The sequence below is a fragment of the Mastigoproctus giganteus genome, chromosome 9 (assembly GCF_048544385.1).
Source record: "Mastigoproctus giganteus isolate SK-2022 chromosome 9, ASM4854438v1, whole genome shotgun sequence".
Lineage (NCBI taxonomy): Eukaryota > Metazoa > Arthropoda > Arachnida > Uropygi > Thelyphonidae > Mastigoproctus > Mastigoproctus giganteus.
Window position 1 is genome coordinate 19,413,170 of NC_143583.1, and position 21,323 is coordinate 19,434,492.

At 37.4% G+C, this 21,323-nt stretch overlaps 1 protein-coding gene across 1 annotated transcript in view; it reads left to right on the plus strand.

Annotated features, from left to right (window-relative positions):
- The window catches only part of LOC150080070 (DNA repair protein XRCC1-like), a 179,056-nt gene that overhangs the window by 58,544 nt on the left and 99,189 nt on the right, over positions 1 to 21,323 (plus strand). The window contains exon 7 of the mRNA XM_090381651.1: positions 4,206 to 4,584. Within this exon, the coding sequence (XP_090237777.1) occupies positions 4,206 to 4,584 (379 nt within the window). The remainder of the gene's footprint in view (positions 1 to 4,205; positions 4,585 to 21,323) is intronic.

The window sequence follows — 21,323 nt, forward strand, 5'->3', positions numbered from 1 at the left end:
AGGCAGTGTTAGGTGGGTCGGAAAACTGATAGCTTGGGGGGATACAAGGACTAATAGTTTAACAGTAGCTGTAGGCAGAGGTGAAGGTGATTCTTGCACAACTTCTATTAGAATAAGTAGCGACCTGGAGCGTGGGGTGTTGGGGGTTTCAGGGACGGGTGGTGGTCATCGTGGAACGGGTGGGTATATGGGATGTGTTAGGGTAACAAAGAATAGGAGTAGGAGCATGTATGCTTGCATGTATACAAATGCTAGAAGTATAGTAAATAAATTTGATGAATTTGAAGTGTTGGTCAAGACATCCAAGGCGGATATTGTTGGAATATCAGAGACATGGTGTCACACTGATATAAGGAATGCCGAACTGGAATTTGGGGAGTACAATGTGTATAGAAAGGATAGGAAGGGAGGAGGTGTTATGCTGTTAGTTAAGAAAAACATAAAATCAAAAGAAGTGCATCCAGTTGATATAGATGAACAGTGCACTGTTGAGTCAGTTTGGTGTGACATAAGCACTGCGAAAGCAAAAATAAGAGTAGGAGTGTGTTATAGGCCTAATGACTCGAACGAGTACAATGAACAATTGTACAGAGAAATAGAGTGGGCTAGTAAATCGGAATGTCTTATAATGGGGGATTTCAACTTCCCAGATATTGACTGGAACTTGTGGGTTGGTCACTCACACACTAGTCAGACTTTTGTGGATTTATTGGATGATTGTTTTCTGCAGCAGCATGTTCGAGAGGCAACCAGAGGAAGTAATACTCTTGATCTGGTTATCAGCAGTGATCATTCATGTATTAGGAATTTGCAGATAAAAGAATCACTAGGTGGCAGTGATCACAGTGTACTGACGTGGGATTTACTTAAAGATTTAATTACCATCAGGGGTAAAGGAAAGGGTTTTTGCTTCCGTAAAGGCGAGTACAGTGGTCTCCGACAGTTTTTAAATTCTGTACAGTGGGATCAACTGACGATGTTACCAACAGTAAATTCTAAGTGGGAAGCATTCAAGGAATTAATCATGGATGCTACTAAAAGTTTCATACCTATTAAGAAATATTGTTCAAGGTTTAGGCCTAAATGGTTGTCAAATGAACTAATGAGACTCGTAACAGAGAAGAAAAATGCATGGGATGCATACAAATTAACACGTGACACAGAAGCCTATGATAGCTACAAGTTGATCTGTAACCAAGTTACAAAGGAGGTTAGGCAGGCGAAGGCAGATTACGAGAAATCCTTGGCAAAAGATGCTAAGAAAAACAGCAAGGATTTCTTTACTAATATAAACTCTAAAAGGAAGGGGATGAATCTTATTGGTCCACTTGACATAGATGGTTCGACTGTTGATGAACCTGCTCAGATAGCAAACAAACTGAATGAGTATTTTGCATCTACATTCACACGTGAGGAATTATTAAGGTTTGACAATGGCAGAAGGTTATCAAATTGTAGCAGGATACTTAATGATTTTGTAATAACTGAGAGCAAAGTGGAAGAGAAATTGTTGAAGTTAAACATAAGAAAAGCACCTGGGGAGGATGGGATCTATCCAGTTATATTAAAGGAGGCGGCAAAGCAACTAAGCAAACCGTTAGCCATAATTATGAGAGCATCCTTGGACTCAGGGGAGGTTCCCACGGACTGGAGATGTGCAAATGTATCCCCAATTCACAAAGGGGGATCGAAGGGTGACACGGGTAATTACAGACCAGTTAGTTTAACTTCTGTTCCGGGTAAAATAATGGAGTCGCTGGTTAAAGATGCATTGCAGGATCATCTAGACAAGACTGCAGCAATAATTCAGACACAGCATGGGTTTGTTAAGGGAAAGTCTTGTCTGACAAATTTGATAGGATATTATGATGTGGTTACAAAGGAACTGGATGCAAAAATAATTTTGATATCATATATTTGGATTTCAGGAAAGCTTTTGACACTGTTGCGCATGGAAGACTATTGTACAAATTGGAGCAGAATGGTATTAAGGGTAAGTTGCTACAATGGATAAAAGGATGGTTAAGTGGGAGAAGACAGAGGGTAGTAATCAATGGGTGCTGCTCTTCTTGGACTAATGTTATTAGTGGAGTCCCACAGGGTTCGGTGTTGGGTCCACTGTTGTTTTGTATATTTATCAATGATAATGATGAAGGAATATCAGGCTTAGTGTCGAAGTTTGCAGATGATACAAAGGTTGGCAGGGTTGTTAATGACAGTAATGGCAGTGTGCTACTGCAACAGGATCTAGATAATTTGGGCAGATGGGCTAAGAAGTGGCAACTGAAGTTTAACCTTGACAAATGCAAAGTACTGCATATGGGTAGAAGTAACCCCAGAGAAACGTACCAACTGTGTGGTACTACACTTAAGGTGGTAGAAAATGAAAAAGACCTGGGAGTAATTGTGCAGGCAGATATGAAGTTTTCTGAGCAATGGAGACAGGCTGCCAGGGCAGGTCATGGGGTTTTGTCAATGATATATAGGAATTTTGCTAGCATGGAAAAGGAGGTGATTATCCCTCTGTATAAGGCAATGGTCAGGCCACGCCTTGAGTACTGCGTACAGGTCTGGAGGCCTCATTTTAGGAAGTATGTAGATTTACTTGAGCGTGTACAGAGAAGGGCAACAAGATTAGTGAGGGGAATGAAGGGATCCTCTTATCAAGAGAGGCTTAAGTTCTGCAAATTGCAGTGGCTGGAGACTAGGCACCTGCGCGGTGATCTGATTGAGGTGTATAAGGCCTTGAATGGGTTCAGCACGCTGAATTCTGATGGGATCCTTCCACTTGTTCAGATTACGAACCTAAGGGGGCATAAATTCAAATTAAGAAAAGACAGATGTAGATTGGATGTGCGGAAATTTGCCTTTAGCCAGCGGGTGGTTAATTGCTGGAACAAACTTCCATCTGTCGTTGTGGAAGTTGATAGGTTGAATAAATTTAAGGATGAAATAGACAGGCATTTGGAGGGAATGGTGTGATTTTTTTTTTTTTTTTTTTTCTGATGCTGATAAGCTCATACATTTGCTTTCTTGCATCACATGGCACTACTACTACTATTAAAAGGTTCTTTGAAAATGGATTTAGTGAGATTCAACTTTGGTTCATGCAATCACTTATGAGTGTATTCCATACACACATACAACAGATTGAAAGGGAAAGTAACTCAGCTGTAGAAGTGCTAGATGTCTTAGTCTCAGTGAAAGAAATTATCTCGAAACGGATGGATCACAACTTCATGCCATTAAGAGTAAAGGAAATGCTATACAAAAAACATGATGAAGGACTTGTACTTGAATGTGAAAAATTTTCTAGTGATACAAAAAAATCTGTATGCAATAGATATCTAACTTTACACCGTATGTCTGGCATATTAAATTTTAGTAAAGGAGCAGGGAGATTTAATTTGAAAAGAGATGTCTTTGACCAGCCAAATGGATTCTTCACCATGTTGAGAATGCATCAGCTTGCAATGCATTTTTAATAAAAAAGGAGAGAACACAGCTTGATTATCTGTCTTATATCTTGATGTGGTACCTTGTGAATTCTTTTCCCTTTCTAGTTTCAAAAATTCGATGAAAAGAAAGATTTTCCACATTCACATTGCTAAATGAATGTAATGAGTATTCCTATTACTATTTCAAAGAAAATTCTAGAACTGTTTCATCAGTGGGTAGCATTGTTAGTTGAAATCTCTTTTCTTGAATCCAGTAAAAAATGTAAGCATTTAAAAACACTAATATATTTATATATTTATACCAGTAATCCAGTAAATAATACCAGTAATTTATACCAGTAAAGGAGTATTTATAAATTACCACAGAAAAATGGTTTTAAACAGTTTAAGTAAAAGAGAGCATTATTTACCCAGTGGAATGAATTTATCTCTGCAGCCTGCTACAAAAAAGTTAAAACTAGAATGGGGACATATGTTTCAGTTGTATTTAAAGAATAAAGTTCATTGTATTTATTATATCAATTGAAGTACAAACACTCTCTTTTCTTGAATCCAATAACAAATGTCAGTATTTAAAAAAACATTAATATATACCAGTAATGGAGTATTTTATTATAAATTAGCCTCATTACTTGTTGATCATACTACACATTGCATCTTCTGTGTATTATTATTTTCAGAATTTGTCAGTCTCAAATTAAAAATATTTTAATCTTAGAATTTTATATGTAAATTTATTTATTGTAGAAATCACCTCCATTAAAGAAGGAAAATGAAGCACAAGATCTAAATTTTGATAAACCTAAACAGCATAGTTCTAATTCACATACAAGTATTCATAAATCTCCACAGAAAAATGGTTTTAAACAGAGTTTAAGTAAAAGAGAGCATGATTCATCCAGTGGAATTAAAAGAGAGCATGATTCATTCAGTGGAATTAAAAAAGAGCATGATTCATTCAGTGGAATTAAAAGAGAGCATGATTCATCCAGTGGAATTAAAAGAGAGCATGATTCATCCAGTGGAATTAAAAGAGAGCATGATTCATCTAGTGGAATTAAAAGAGGGTATGATTCATCCAGTGGAATTAATTCACCCCTGCAACCTCCTACAAAAAAGGCTAAAAGTAAGTGTGTAATAATTCCTCTAGAACAGGACCTCTCCAAATTTTTTTAGATTTTATATTATATCGAAATGATGGTTGAATGAATTAGTTTTTCACTAATAAATTGGTTGAATGGCGTAGTGCACAGGTGACACACTACTGAAAAGAATAGATGGCTGTTCTTTTCTGTAGTAAAGTTCTTAGTAATTCAGGGGTAGCAGATATATGCCAAACATGGAAAACATTTATAATATTTACCCACCCCTTAATTTAAGAACCAATCACCTTAAAGTTAGTCACCTCTTGCCATTCAAACCATAACAATTGCAGATCGATCAAGGTGAGTACTGAAAAATTAAGCCCTTGCTATTTTTTGAATTTAGTCTGTATAAAAATATTGTTTATGTACATTAAGAAAATAAAAAAATAGACCTATCGAAAGTCACCCATTTTTGCTTTGACTTATGTTGGTTTATCTGCATCCCTCAAATAGACTGAAAACATGCTACAACACACAGAGATGGTGCTTTAAATTCACGTTTTTTTTTTTTTTTTTTCTGCCAGAACAGTGTTCCAGAAGTTAAAAAGAAAAAAATCATCTATTTAGCATTAGCATTTAGCATTAGCATTAGTAGAGGCATTTGATGCAAGAAAGCAAGCTTATGCAGCATCAGCCAAAAAAAAAAAAAAAAAAAAAAAAAACCCACTTCCACTTCACCCCTCTGTTCGTTCAAAATACCTGTCCAGCTGAGCCTTAAACTTATTTAGGCTATCAACCTCCACTACAAGGGATGGAAGTCTGTTCCACCAACCAACCACCCGCTGGCTAAAGGCAAATTTCCGCACGTCTATCCTACATCTGTCTTTCCTCAATTTGAATTTATGCCCTCTCAGGTGATTATTCTGAGCGAGAGGAAGAATCCCATCAGCATTGAGCATGCTCAAACCATTCAAGGCTTTATACACCTCTATCAGATCACCTCGCTGGTGCCTAGTCTCCAGACACTGTAATTTGCAAAACTTAAGCCTTTCTTCGTAAGAGCACCCCTTTGTTCCATTCACTAATCTTGTTGCCCTTCTCTATACTCGTTCCAGCAGCTCTACATCTTTCTTGAAATGAGGCCTCCAGACCTGTATACAGTACTCTATGTGTGGCCTGACCATTGCCTTATACAAGGGAATAATCACCTCCTTATCCCTGCTGGAAAAAATTCCTGTATATCATTGACAATACTCCATGAGCTACTCTTGCAGCCCATCTGCACTGCTCAGAGAACTTCATATCTGCCTGCACAACCACCCCCAAGTCCCTTTCATTCTCTACCACTGTCAGTGTAGTACCACAGAGTTGATACGTTGCTCTGGGGTTGCTGTTTCCCATGTGTAGTACTTTACATTTGTCAATGTTAAAGTTCATTTGCCACCTCTCAGCCCATCTGCTCAACCTTTCCAGATCCTGTTGCAGCAGCATAGTGTCAGTAGTGTCCTTGACAACCCTGCCAACCTTTGTATCGTCTGCAAACTTGGACATTAAGCTTGATATACCATCATCAATATCATTTATAAATACAGAAAACAATAATGGACCCAACACTGAGCCCTGAGGGACTCCACTAATAACATTAGTCCACGATGAGCAGTGTCCATTGATTACCACTCTCTGTCTTCTCCCCCTCAACCACCCCTTTATCCATAGCAGCAATTTGCCTCCAATGTCACACTGCTCCAATTTGTGTAGCAGTCTTCCATGTGGAACAGTATTAAAAGCATTTCTAAGATCCAAGTATATAATATCAAAGCTATTCCCTGCATCCAGTTCTTTTGTGACTGCATCATAGTATCCAATCAAATTGGTCAGGCAAGACTTCCCCTTAACAAAACCATGCTGTGTCCGAGCTATAACTGAAGTCTTGTCTAAATGATCCTGCAGTGCTTCTTTAACCAGTGCCTCTATTAATTTTCCTGGAACAGAAGTTAAGCTCACAGGTCTATAATTACTTGTGTCAGCCTTTGATCCTCCTTTGTGAATTGGGGTCACATTTGCACATTTCCAGTCTATGGGTACCTCCCCTGAGTCCAAGGAAGCTCTCATAATTATGGCTAAGGGTTTGCTTACTTCCTTTGCTGCCTCCTTTAATATAACTGGATAGATCCCATCCACCCTGGGTGCCTTTCTTGTGTTTATCTTCAACAGTTTCTCCTCCACTTTACTCCCAGTTATTTCAAGATTCTGTAGCTTACTGCTAGAGTTGAATACACCTCTGGCATTCCCCTCGCTGAATAACTCCTCATGTGTGAATGTCGATGCAAAATATTCATTTAGATTGTTAGCTACCTGAGCAGGATCATCAACAGTTGACCCATCAATATCAAGTGGACCAATCTGATTCATCCCCTTCCTTCTAGAGTTTACATATGTAAAGAACTCTTTGCTGTTTTCTTTGCATCCCTTGCCAAGGATTTCTCGTAATCTACCTTCGCCTGCCTAACCTCCTTTGTAACTTGGTTGCATATCAACTTGTGTCTATCATAGGCTTCTGTGTCATGTGTTAATTTGTAAGTATCCCATGCATTTTTCTTCTCTGCCATATGCCTCATTAGTTCATCTGACATCCATTTTGGCCTAAACCTTGAACAATATTTCTTAGTTGGTATGTAAAGCCTAGTAGCTTCCAAGATAAGTTCTTTGAATGCTTCCCATTTTGAATTTGCTGTTGGTAACATCATCAGTTGGTCCCACTGTATAGAATTTAAATACTGTCTCAGTCCATCGTAGTCGCCTTTACGGAAGCAATAACCCTTCCCTTTACCCCTAATGGTAGTTACCTCTTTGAGTAAATCCCACTTCAGCACACTGTGATCACTGCCACCTAGTGGTTCATTTATCTGCAGATTCTTAATGCATGAAGAATCACTGCTGATAATCAAATCAAGAGTATTACTCCCTCTAGTTGCCTCCCGAACATGCTGATGTAGAAAACAATCATCCAATAAATCCACAAAAGCCCTGCTAGTGTGTCAGTGACCATTTAAAACAAAAACATTTTAAAATAAAAATTATTTATTATTACTAATGCCGTTAGTACACTGTTCATCAGCAGAGAGTCAAGCTAGATGCACAGCTTGACTTTGTGATTCTGTTTAAACGTTCGCCAATCACAATGCTTAATTAATTAAATATGCTTAATAAAACCATGGCTTATTCAGGGCCATCATCTAGCCATAGACATAAGCTATAAAAAAAGAAATTACAATAAGAAATATGATAACATGTTTTTAATGTGAAAATCTTTATAAAACATTTTGAATAATAAATAAATAATATTGTTGAATTAGTTTTGTCCGATTTACTATACTTTTGTAATATTAAATGTTAAATTAGTGCTTATGGTGCCATTATTTAAAAGCATCACTGGGGAATGTGAACACATACTGTTTATTGTGTAAGTGTATTATGTATGTGTGCAAGTGTGATAGTATTGAGTAATGGAAAAGGTGACTTCATTAAGCACACTGCAATAAAGAAGTGAGAGCGCAGGGTGAGTGGCAAAAGTAACATGCAGCCAAAATGATAAAATAATTTTTTTATTGAGCTCTCATAAAATAAAATCATTTAAAACTAACTGTTTAAGATTATGAAAAACCCACCAAATTCAAAAATTTGGCACCATGATTTTCTAAACTTTCCCAGGGGAGGACAACTTTTCAAAGGGGACTTCCTTAGCATTCCAGAAGTTTATATGTTACAAAATAAAGCCCTGGTTAAATTTGAACACAAATATCATTCTAGACCAGATCACAGCAAGATATTAGATTTCTTTGTTCGAATACGTTTTTCAAATAACATCAGAAATTTGTTTGTTGAAATGAGTAAATCAATTACATTGTTTTATTATTTTAATTGGACTAATTGACATAGTCTTCTCTTGATTCAAGGAAAATGTGGGCAGTGAAAAAATCAAAAAAGGATACAGAAAGATGGCATCCAGTGTTTTCATTTAACATGGATTGATGAATATGGTTTTGTAAAACAAAATGTAAAAATAAATTTATAAATAAACATCTAACTGATGTTATAATTTTAAATCTCGATTTTCTTTGAGTTTCTTGATTTGAAAAATTGTAAATTTTCAATCCAGAAACTATCAAGTATAAAGTATTTAAGGGCAAAGGCATGCTACGAGGTAGAATGACTAATATGTAGGTTATATAACCAAAACAATGCCAATTTAATTAATTAATTTAACCACTTTGGTAGATAGCTATGTTAAAATGCATTTGCACTAACATACATATTAGTCAAGAAACTATCCTAAAGTATTTATATATTAAAGTATTTTTTCTGTTGTTGTACATGAAATTAACATAAAAATATCAATAACAATGGATACAACAACATAACACTAACAAAAGAGAAATGGACCACAAGTTTCTTGGTCAGCCATTTCTCTTTTGAAGAAGAACACAAACATCATGTTTATATTATTTTGATAATAATGTGTATATTATTTTTTGGGAATTTAACATGTTACTGTCAGTATTTTTATCAGTATTAGTATCCTCCAGAGGATCTCAGGTTGGAGCCAAGACTTCCATTAATTAGAGTTATACTATTTTGTACAGTGAAGTGTTCTTTTTGGTAGAATCAAGTTTTTCTTTGCAGAGCTGTAATGTTTTGAAATACTGCATTAAGAGGAGTATTGTTGCTGTGTTTTGTATTTAAAGTTAAAACATTTACTCTCTAACACTGAAGGAATGTAGACCTCTTGCATCATTAATGCAAAAGGTTTTTAAGAGGATTGTTTTTATTAGCAGACTGAATATCTCAAGGTTAGTTAGTTCTCTTATTTCTTTTTTGCAGTTAGCATAAAAATAATCCACTGAGTTTTGTAAATAGTACTATTGATCTGCATTACAATATTAAATCACTAAATACTTTATACCAGTCAAGCACCGGAAGTAGGGTTAGATTATGTTATAAACAAATTCATTGGAATTAATAATGTAATGTAATGGAAAAGAAGACTATTCCAACAATACTTCTTTTTCATTCAAATCTTTTACCTACATTCCCATTAGAGATGATATATCTGTCATACCAGATCCTAGATATCCTTGGGAGAAGTTTAAAAAGATTGCCCTGCAGCATGTATTTTCAATTAGGCAGAACTATCACTATGTAAGTTTTCTGTGGCCAGGCCTGAAAACTGTTATGGAACCTCAGTGTATACTATTTTGTACAGCTTTATTATTAAGTTTTTTTTATTTATTATATATTATATTTTTTTATTTATTATATTAAGCTTTATGCTAATTTATATTAAGGAACTTCAGTGTTGAACAACTTAGACATAATCCCTCTCTGCTCACAATTTACTATTATCTTATACAGCTAATGCCAAATTAAAAATGATTGGAATGGCTATTCATGGTAAGGACAAATTTTCCTGTAGAAAATTATTCAAAATTCCAAACTCTCTAAAAGGCATAACACAATTTTTACCTATTTGAGTTGTTAACCTTGAATTGTTACTTACTTTATCTACCATACTTGGTCAGATAGCCAGTTCTAAAATTAACACTAAAAAGAATCAAACTTAGTTTATCATTACTATTCTTCAAACAGGCCTCTGGGGTTGGGAATGTTGAAATTCATAATAACTGCAATACTACTACACCAACTTTAAAACTGATACTTTATTAAAACAAAAATGGCGTAGTGAAAACCAGATTAAAATTAAACTGGTAATAAAATACACTGTTTATACAATAAAAATAAAACATATAAATTATACAATAAAATAAACATGACATAAATCATGGAATAAAAGCGATAAAGGTGAAAAAAACATTTTCTACCAGTTTAATTTTAATCCATTAATTTTAATGAACAAGTATGCCACAGAAAGGGATATAATGATTGAAGGAGCAGTAATTGAAAAGGTGGAGTCATATACTTATCTGGGACAAGTCATTAGCTGTAATAATGATAAATGGCTGGAAGTGAAGAGAAGAACAAATTTTGAATGGATATAGTCACATACTGAGGAGCAATATCTCAATTTTTCTGAAACGTAAAATAATGAACCAATGTATACTTCCCACCATAACTTATGGAAGTGAAACTTGGGCACTCACCAAAAGAATGGAAGAGAAGCTGAGAACTACACAGCGAAGAATGGAACGAATTATATTGGGAATCAGACTGTTAGATGAGAAGAGAAACACTTGGATTAGGCAGCAAACTCAAGTAAAGGACATTCTTATCAAAACTAAAGAACTAAAATGGTCTTGGGCAGGACACATAGCTTGAAGACATGATGACAGACGGACTAAGAAAATAACAATGGTATCCAAGAGGAGCTAAGAGAAAACCTGGAAGACAACAACAACGATGGACAGATGAAATTCATTAGTTTGTGGGTAGTAAATGGATGGCAATTGCACAAAACAGAAGGAACTGAAAGTTTCTGGAAAGGCCTTCATCCTGCAGTGAATTGAAAATGGCTGTGATGATGATGAATTTTAATCCAGTTTTCACTGTACCATTTTTATTTTAATAAAGTATCAGTTTTATGGTTGGTGTAGTATTATTGCAGTTATTATGAATATCATTATTATTGTAGTACTATCCAGACAGTTAGCTACTATGATTGAGTTAATTAAAGGATTTCAATAGGTGATTACAGCTATACATGATCATGATAATTGTGCCCACAAAATTAAACAAATAAAGGAAATAACAAGAAAATATTGTGTGCCCTAGAACTGGCTCATCACAAAATAATCCAAACATTCATTTGAGTATTACTCAAAAAATAAAAGTAATAAATTCTTCATCATCGAGTGATTTCTCCTGTAATTGCAAATACTGCTCCTATTGATAAGGCGTTATTTAAGTTACTCTTCTTCTCCCCCTTCCCAAGATCGAGACAAAAAAAGTATATACACCCTGTGTTTCATATTGCCAATTTGATTATTTGCAAAAGTCATGAATTATCTTTAAATGGCTTTTGAGAATTGGCTCTTTGATACTGAAAATCATCTGCACAGGTGCTCTAAGCCTTCAATCGAGCTATAACTATCTCCCCTTCTGCATCACATTGGCATGCAACTCACTGAAATGGCAACATCTGACAAAGTATAAATTTTATTTGTGATATTTTATTTGAACGAAGATGAACCGTATGCAGCTAAGAATTTAAAAATTACAAAATAGCTAATGCTACTTGACCTGATTGAAATTATAAGTTATACAGACTATCTTGTTCTTTATTGTGTTTTTGTGGCCAGTAAGATTTAAACCGGTTAATACAGTGGTTCCAATGATCACACTAAGTTGCCCTGGTATTACATTACTTTCAAACCAATATCATTGCTAAAAGGTTTATAATATAGTTCACAAATACGGTGCTGTTTCTTTTATTATGTCTATCTCGTGAACTCCTCTGACCGTTTGGTCGTCCCAGAGTATAAACAGAAAATTTATTTATTTATTTATATATCATTGTAAATATAAAGATGAGATACTGCTGTGACATTGCTTCTAGACTTATTGGGCAATCATTAGGTATTACATGGTCTCTTAATTAAATGAGGATTAATCTTTCCATGATGCCATTTGTTTGGAAGTAGTGCAGTACCAGAGCCACTTGTAAGGCAATCCTCCTGCTTTCATATAAGTGGTTAAAAATTCCTGTATTAAGTGTTTATAAACAGAAATCTCCTATGAAAGCTGTAAAAGTTTTTTTAAAAAGTTGTTGCTCAAAGTTTTTAAAAAATATTGAGGCCCTTTCGGGAAGATATCAGAAATAGTAAATAATTACTGATGTTTCATAATAAGTCTGTCATAGACCACTAAAAGGATTTTATAAAATAGAATTGCTTCCAAAGAAAACTTATTCTGTTATTGCCAGTATGCAAAGAGTCTTAAGTTGCACCAATGTTAAAGTTACAGGAAGAATATGATGTAGTTTTTCTTTTCCATAAAAATGTAGATGTACAGGGCCATCAAGCTCTCAGCTGCCCAGCTCAACAAAAGAGCTCACTCCTGTGCATCAGGCAACACAGAGACAATCTCCAAGGCAGAATGCACTGGTCCCAAAGTAGTAGTAGTAGTAGTGGCATGTGATGCAAGAAAGCAAGTGTATGAGCTTATGCAGCATCAGCCAAAAAAAAAAAAAAAAAAAATCACACCATTCCCTCCAAATGCCTGTCCAGTTCCTCCTTAAATTTATTTAAACTATCAACTTCCACAAAGACAGATGGAAGTTTGTTCCAGCAATTAACCACCCACTGGCTAAAGGCAAATTTCCGCACATCTATTCTACATCTGTCTTTTCTTAATTTGTTATGTCCCCTTAGGTTCGTAATCAGAACAAGTGGAAGGATCCCATCAGAATTCAGCATGCTCAACCCATTCAAGGCCTTATACACCTCAATCAGATCACCGCACAGGTGCCTAGTCTCCAGCCACTGCAATTTGCAGAACTTAAGCCTCTCTTGGTAAGAGGATCCCTTCATTCCCATCACCAATCTTGTTGCCCTTCTCTGTACATTTTTTTTTTTTTTATGTGAACCCCAAACACGAGAAGTATTAGAACCTATAGTACTTAGTACCGTGCTTGGGTTGGAGGTTGAGAAGACGAAAGAAGATATTTGTTGACATTGGACTTGAACTTCTGTAGATTGTAATTTTCAGGAAATATGTATGAAGGAAGGTTGTTCCAGAAAACGGCAGTTGAATGAATAAATGAGGGAGATGAAAAGTTGGTTCTGTGGGTTTGAAGTTGGACAGTAAATGGATGTTGGTTGGTGGCAGCACGTGTTCGGACTGTTTTGAAAGAGAGAGCGGGAATTATAGAAGCCAATTCAGAAGAACAGTGCCCATGGAAGTATCTGTAGAAGAGGCATGCAGCAGAAACAGTGCGTCTATGAGAAAGCGAGTGGAGAGATTCTGTTAGAGATGAATCATTAATTAACCTAACTGCCCTCTTCTGAATGGAATCAAGAAGCCTGAGAGAGGTTTTGGGGACACCACCCCAGATGTGGGAACAATATTCCATGGCAGGGCGGATTTGCGATTTATACAGAGTGAGCAGCTGTTTGGAAGAAAAGTAACGCCGAAAGCGAAAGAGAAAACCAAGTTTTTTAGATGAAGAGGAAGCAATATTTGTAACGTGCTTGTGCCAAGAGAGATTAGAAGTCAGGGTAATTCCTAAAAGAGATATATCATTTTGCCTAGAAATCGGAGTGTCACTAAAGATAAGCATAGGAGCAGAAGAATCCTTTTTGCGAGATATAAGACGAGATATAAGAAGCTTTGCAGGATCATCTAGACAAGATTACCGTAATAGTCAAGACACAGCATGGGTTTGTTAAAGGAAGATCTTGTCTGACCAATTTGATTGGATACTGTGATGTGATCGCAAAGGAACTGAATACCAAAAATAATTTTGATTTCATATAATTGGATTTCAGGAAAGCTTTGATACTGTTGCAAATGGGAAGACTGCTTTACAAATTGGAAAGGTATGGCATTAAGGCTAAGTTGCTACAATGGATAAAGGATGGGTTGAGTGGGAGCGACAGAGTGGTAATCAATGGACACTGCTCTTCGTGACAAATGTTATTAGTGGAGTTCCCCAGGTTTCGGTGTTGGGCCCATTCTTGTTTTGTATATTTATCAGTGATATTGATGAAGGTATATCAGGTTTAATGTCCAAGTTTGCAGCTGATACAAGGTTGGCAGAGTGTTAACGACAGTAAAGACAATATGCTACTCCAAATGGATCTAGAGAAGTTGGGCTAGATAAGTGGCAACAGAAGTTTAACATTGACAAATGAAAAGTATTGCATGTGGGTAGCAATAACTGAAAAGAAACATACCGACTGTGTGGTACTACACTCAGGGAAGTGAAAGTGAAAAAGACCTGTAGGTAATCATGCAGTCAAATATGAAGTTCGCTGAGCTGTGCAGTTGGGCTGCCAGGGCAAATCATGGAGCCCTTGTCAATGATAAATAGGAATTTTGTTAGCAGGGACAGGGAGGTGATTATCCCGTTATACAAGGCAATGGTCAGACCACACCTAGAGTAATGTGTTCAGGTCTGGATGCCTCAAATTTAGGAAGGATATAAAGTTGCTAGAACGAGTACAAAGAAGGGCAGCAAGATTAGTGAGGGGAAGAAAGGGGTGCTCTTACCAAGAAAGGCTTAATTTCTGCAAATTGCAGTGCCTGGAGAGTTGGCACCTGCGATATGATCTGATTGAGGTGTATAAGGCATTGAATGGATTCAGCAAGCTGAATGCTGATGGGATTCTTCCTCTTGCTCAGATTAAGAACCTGAGGGGGCAAGTTTCAAATTGAGGAAAGACAATTGTGGAATAGATGTGCAGAAATTTGCCTTTAGCCAGCAGGTAGTTGATTGGGGAACAGATTTCCATCTTTTGTTGTGGAAATTGATATCCTAAATAAATTTAAGGCTGTGCTGGATAGGCATTTGGAACAAGGGTTTGCCTACTTCCTTTTTCCTTTAACATAACTGGATAGAATCCATCCACCACAGGTGCTTTTTTATGTTTAACTGCAACAATTTCTCCTCCACTTTGCTCTCAGTTATTACAAAATCACTTAGCTCCCTGTTAAAATTTGATAAACTCTGGCACTCCTGTCATTGAATAAATTCACCCGCAGGGAGCTCACATCTGGTGAGTATGGACTTGGCACACCCAGGGTCCTTAGCTGGATATCATCATTGTTCTCTTCTACTTTAGACATTCTCTCTCTCTCTCTCAGGGTAACGATGGATTTTTTTTTGGCTGGTTCAGCATAAACCTCAGGCTTCCTTGCACTATATAGCTAATAATAATAATAACTCCTCATGTGTGAATGTAGATGCAAAATATTCATTCAGTTTATCAGCTACCTGAGCATGATCATCAATAGTCAACCCAACTATGTGAAGTGGTCCAATCTGATTCATCCCTTTCCTTCTAGAGTTTACATAAGTAAACTCTTTGCTGTTTTTCTTTGCATTCTTTTCGAAAGATTTCTCGTAATCTGCCTTCGCCTGCCTAACCTCCTTTGTGACTTGATTACTGACTAGCTTATATTTGCCAAAGGCTTTCATGTAAACTGATAATTTATATGCATCCCACATATTTTTCTTCTCTGCCATGAGCCTCATTAATTCATCTGACATCCATTTAGGCCTAAACCTTGAACAGTATTTCTTAGTTGGTATGCAAAGCCTTGTAGCTTCCAAAATTAAGTCCCTTAAGGCTTCCCATTTAGAATTCAACGTTGGCAACATCGTCAGTTGATCCCACTGTACAGAATTTAAAATCTGTCAAAGACCCCTATTGTTGTTATTTGATTTTTAGGAGCATTAGCAACTAAGGCTATATTGCTGCGATGATATGTGATGTTCATTCCCTGACCTTTCCGCATCCTCCATATTTGGTGGTCACGGGCTCGAACCCCGGTCTAATCAAGAAGCGTGTGCTACACACTGCCACTCTTGCCCACCTAGCTACGGAGGCGCCCAGAGACCCCTGTAGTCATCTTTACAAAAGCAAAAGCCCATAACTTTAGCCTTGATGGTAGTTACATCTTCAAGTAATTCCCACATCAGTACATTGTGATCACTGTCACCCAGTGGTTACTTTATCTGCAAATTCCTAATGCATGGATAATCACTGCTGATAATTGTATCAAGAGTATTACTCCCTCTGGTGACCCCCCCCCCCCCAAACATGTTGCTGTAGAAAACAGTCATCCAGTAAATCCACAAAAAAAAAAAGAAAGTTCTTGTTTATACTCCGGCACGACCACGGTCATTGGAGTTTACAATAAATCAATCAATACAAATGTTAATCGTATTTAGTAGTCATGGGTTTGAACCCCGGTCCACTCAAAGAGCGTGTGCTACTGCACTCAAGTTTGACCACTCGGCTATGCCAGGCTTGCTAGTGTGCGAGTGAGCAACCCACATGTTCCAGTCAATATCTGGAAAGTTAAAATCCCCCATTATAAGACATTCTGATTTACTTGCCCACTCTATTTACCTGCACAATTGCTCATTATACTCATCAGGTTCATTAGGCCTATAAAACACACCTACTCTCATTTTTCCTTTGCCAGTGCTTATGTCACACCAAACACAGACTCAGCATTGCATTGTTCACCAAAATCAATTGGATGCACTTCCTTAGATTTTATGTGTTTCTTAACTAACAGCATAACCCCTCCTCCCTTCCTGTCCTGTCTATGCTTTCTTTAAACATTGTACTCCCCAAATTCTAATTCTGCACTGCTTATGTCTGTGTGACACCACGTTTCTGATATACCAACAATATCTGCCTTTGATATCTTGACTAACACTTCAAGCTCATCAAATTTATTAACTATACTCCTAGCATTGGTGTACATGCAAGTATACATGCACCTGTTTCTACTCTTGGTTACCCTAACACGGCCCATGTATTTTCTTGTTCCACTATGACTCCCAGCAGTCCTGGAAATCTCCATTGTCTTGCTTTCCAGGCTGCTGCTCATTCTAATAGAAGCAGTGCAAGAATCACTTTTGCCTCTGCCTGTGGCTATTGTTAACCTTTTAGTCTTGTGTATCCCTTCAAGCTATCAGTTTTCTGACCCACCTAACACTGCCTCGATAGCATCAGCAAATATTCTTGCACCCTTTCTATTTAAGTGTATCCCGTCCCTGTAGAAGCAGTCTCTCCTATCAACAAGCACAGACCACGGTGAAAAAAATTCTATCCCTTGAGCATTGCACAATCTCTCCTGGGGTGGAATTGATTGACAAGGCTCTCATCATATACTCCCTCATATCGTATCTGGGCAGAATTGCAGACACTTTCACATTCAACCCTAACTCATGACTTTTTTTTTCAACATTGACCTGTACTTGTTGAGTAAATCTGCAGATCTCTTAATGTCATTAGTTCCAACGTGTATAACAATACATGTAATAATTGTTTTTTTTTTTTTTTTTTTTTTTTTTATGCCGAAAAAAAAAAAAAAAAAAAAAAGCCTATCAACTTCCACAACAAGAGATGGAAGGCTGCTTCACCAATCAACTACCCACTGGCTAAAAGCAAATTTCTGCACATCTATTCTACAACTCGTTTTCCTCAATTTGAATCTATGCTCCATCAAGGTTCTTAATCTGAGCAAGAGGAAGAATTCCACTTGCCCAGACAGCATTCAGCATTCCAACAGCATTCAGCTTGCTGAACCCATTCAAGGCCTTATACAACTCAATTAGATCACCTCGCATGTGCCTATTCTCCAGGTGCTGCAGTTTGCATAACTTAAGCCTTTCTTCGTAAGAGCACCCCTTGTTCCCCTCACCAACCTTATCTCCCTTCTTTGTGTTCGTTGTATGAACTCTACATCCTTCTTAAAATGAGGACTCGAGACCTGTACACAATACTCAAGGTGTGTCCTGACCATTGCCTTGTACAACGGGATAATCGCCTCCCTGTCCCCGCTAGCAAAATTCCTATGTATCATTGACAAGGCTCCATGACCTGTCCTGGCAGCCCATCTGCACTGCCCAGCACACTTCATATCTGACTGCACAATTACCCCAGGTCTTTTTCACTTTCCACATTCTTGAGTGTAGGACCACACAGTTGGTATGTTTCTCTTGGGTTTATTGCTACCATATGCAGTACCTTGCATTTGTCAATGTTAAAATTTAGTTGCCACTTCTCAGCCATTTGCCCAACTTATCTAGATCCAGTTGGAGTAGCATACTGTTATTATTGTTGTTAACAACTTGGCCCACCTTTGTATCATCTGCAAACACGGACATTAGCCTAATATACCTTCATCAATATCCTTGATCAATTCACAAAACTACAATGGGCCCAGCACTGAACCCTTGGGAACTCCATTAATAACATTTGTCCATGAAGGGGCAGTGTCCATTTATTACCACTCTCTGTCCTCTCCCACTCAGCCATCCCTTTATCCATTGTAGCAACTTACCCTTAATGCCACACTGCTCCAATTTGTACAGCAGTCATCCATGTGGAATAGTATCAAAAGCTTTCTTGAAGTCCAAGTATATGATATCAAAATTATTCTTTGAATCCAGTTTCTTTGTGACCACATCATATTATCCAATGAAATTGGTCATACACGACCTCCCTTTAATGAACCTATGCTGTGTCGTAACTATTACTGCAGTCTTGTCTAGATGATCCTGCAATGCTTTTTAACCAGGGACTCCACATTTTCTCTGGATCATAAGTTAAACTTACAGGTCTATAGTTACTTGCGTCACCTTTTGATCCCCCCTTTTGTGAATTGGTGATACATTTGCACACCTCCAGGCCATGGGACCTCCCCTGAGTTCAAGGAAGCTCTTTATTATGGCTAAGAGTTTGCTTACTTTCTTTGCTGCCTCCTTAAATATAACTGGATAGATCCCGTCCACCCTAGGTGGCTTTCTTATGTTTAACTTCAATTTCTCCTTCACTTTGCTCTCAGTTATTACAAAATCACTTAGTGCCCTGTTAGACTTTGAGATAAACTTTTGGCATTCCCCTCCTTGAATAACTCCATGTGTGAAATTTTTAATTTTTGAATTTTTGCATTGAATGAGTATTTTAATGCAAAATACTCATTTCATATGGAAGTATCTATAGAAAATGCCTGCAGCAGAAAGAGTACATCTATGAGACAGAGAGTGACGAGACTTTGTAAGAGATGGATCATTAATTAATTAACTGCCCTCTTTGAAGGCAGTTTCTGAAGCCTGAAAGAGGTTGTGGAGGCACTATCCCAGATGTGGGAATGAGTGAGTAGGTATTTAGAAGAAAAATAATGCTTTGAGTGAAAGAGAAATCCCAGTTTTTTAGATGCAGAGGAAGAAATATTTGTGATGTGCTTATGCCAAGAGAGGGGGAGAGAGATATATTAGAAGGCAGGGTAATCCCTAATAGAGATATATGATCTTGTCTAGAATCTGATTGTCATCAAAGATAAGCATGGCAGCAGAAGAATCCTTTTTTTTTTGGGAGATATAAGAGAGGATTGAGTTTTAGAAGGATTGAAATTAACAAAGTTTTCTTTGCCCCACTGGGGAAATACTTGGACATCAACATGTAAGGAATTGATAGTGGATATTCGAGAAGTTGAGGCTGTTTGTGCAGGGCAAAGTTTCTCAAATTGAAAGTTGGATTGCATGTGTTGTCATCAGGAAAAAAATATAGATAGAAATTCCAGTCAATGGAAGCTCATTAATATACAAGAGGTAAAGACTGGAGAAAGAAACAAAACATTGGGAACATTAGCATTAGTGGAGAAATTAGAAGACAGCTGTCTGTCATAAATGCAGTGTGTCAGAGTGAGAAAACTGGATGCCCAATTACAGAAAAACAGTTCTTTAATTCCATAAGATGTAGCTGATTTAGAAGACCTTTATGCAAACATTATCAAAAGCCTGTGAAATGTCAAGAGCAACTGCTTGAGTTTTACAGACTTTTCCATGGAATTTTTGCATAAATCAGTAACATAAGCCAGTATATCACCAGTGGATTGACACTGATGGAATCCACATTGGCAATCATTGATCAGATGTAAAGTTTCTAGATAGTGTAGGAGTTGGTGGTTAATGGAATTACCCATTAATTTAGCATTAGTATTAGTAGAGGCACATGGTGCAAGAAAGCAAGCTTATGCAGCATCAGACAAAAAAAAAAAAAAAAAAAACCCTCTCTCATTTCACCCCTCCGTTCATTCCAAATACCTGTCCAGCCCAGCCTTAAATTTATTTAGTCTATAAACTTCCACAACAAAGGATCGAAGTCTGTTCCGCCAACCAACTACCTGCTGGCTAAAGGCAAACTTCCGCACATCTATCCTACATCTATCTTTCCTCAATTTGAATTTATGCCCTCTCAGGTGATTATTCTGAGAAAGAGGAAGAATCCCATCAGCATTCAGCATGCTCAAGCAATTCAAGGCTTTATACACCTCAATCAGATCACCTCGCAGGTGCCTAGTTTAATTTGCAAAATCTAAGCCTTTCTTCGTAAGAGCAACCCTTTCTTCCATTCACTAGTCTTGTTGCGCTTCTCTGTACTTGTTCTAACAGCTCTACATCCTTCTTAAAATGAGGCCTCCAGACCTGTATAGAGTACTCAAGGTGTGGCCTGACTATTGCCTTTATAGAAGAGGATAATCACCTCCTTATCCCTGCTAGAAAAATTCCTGTATACCATTGACAAGACACCATGAGCTACACCATGACCGTCTGCACTGCTCAGAAAACTTCATATCTGCCTGCACAATTACCCCCAGGTCCTTTTCGTTCTCTACCGCTGTCAGTGTAGTACCACGGAGTTGATACGTTACTCTGGGGATACTGCTGCTTCCCATATGTAGTACTTTACATTTGTCAATGTTAAAATTCATTTGCCACCTCTCTGTCCATCTGCTCAACTTTTCTAGATCCTGTTGCAGGCGCGTACTGTCATTAGTGTCCTTAATAACCCTGCCAACCTTCGTATCGTCTGCAAACTTGGACATTAAGCTTGATATACCATCATCAATATCATTTATAAATACAGAAAACAACAATGGAACCAACACTGAACCCTGAGGGACTCCACTAATAACATTAGTCCACGATGAGCAGGGGCCATTGATTACCACTCTCTGTCTTCTCCAACTCAACCATCTCTTTATCCATGGCAGCAATTTGCCTACAATGCCACACTGCTCC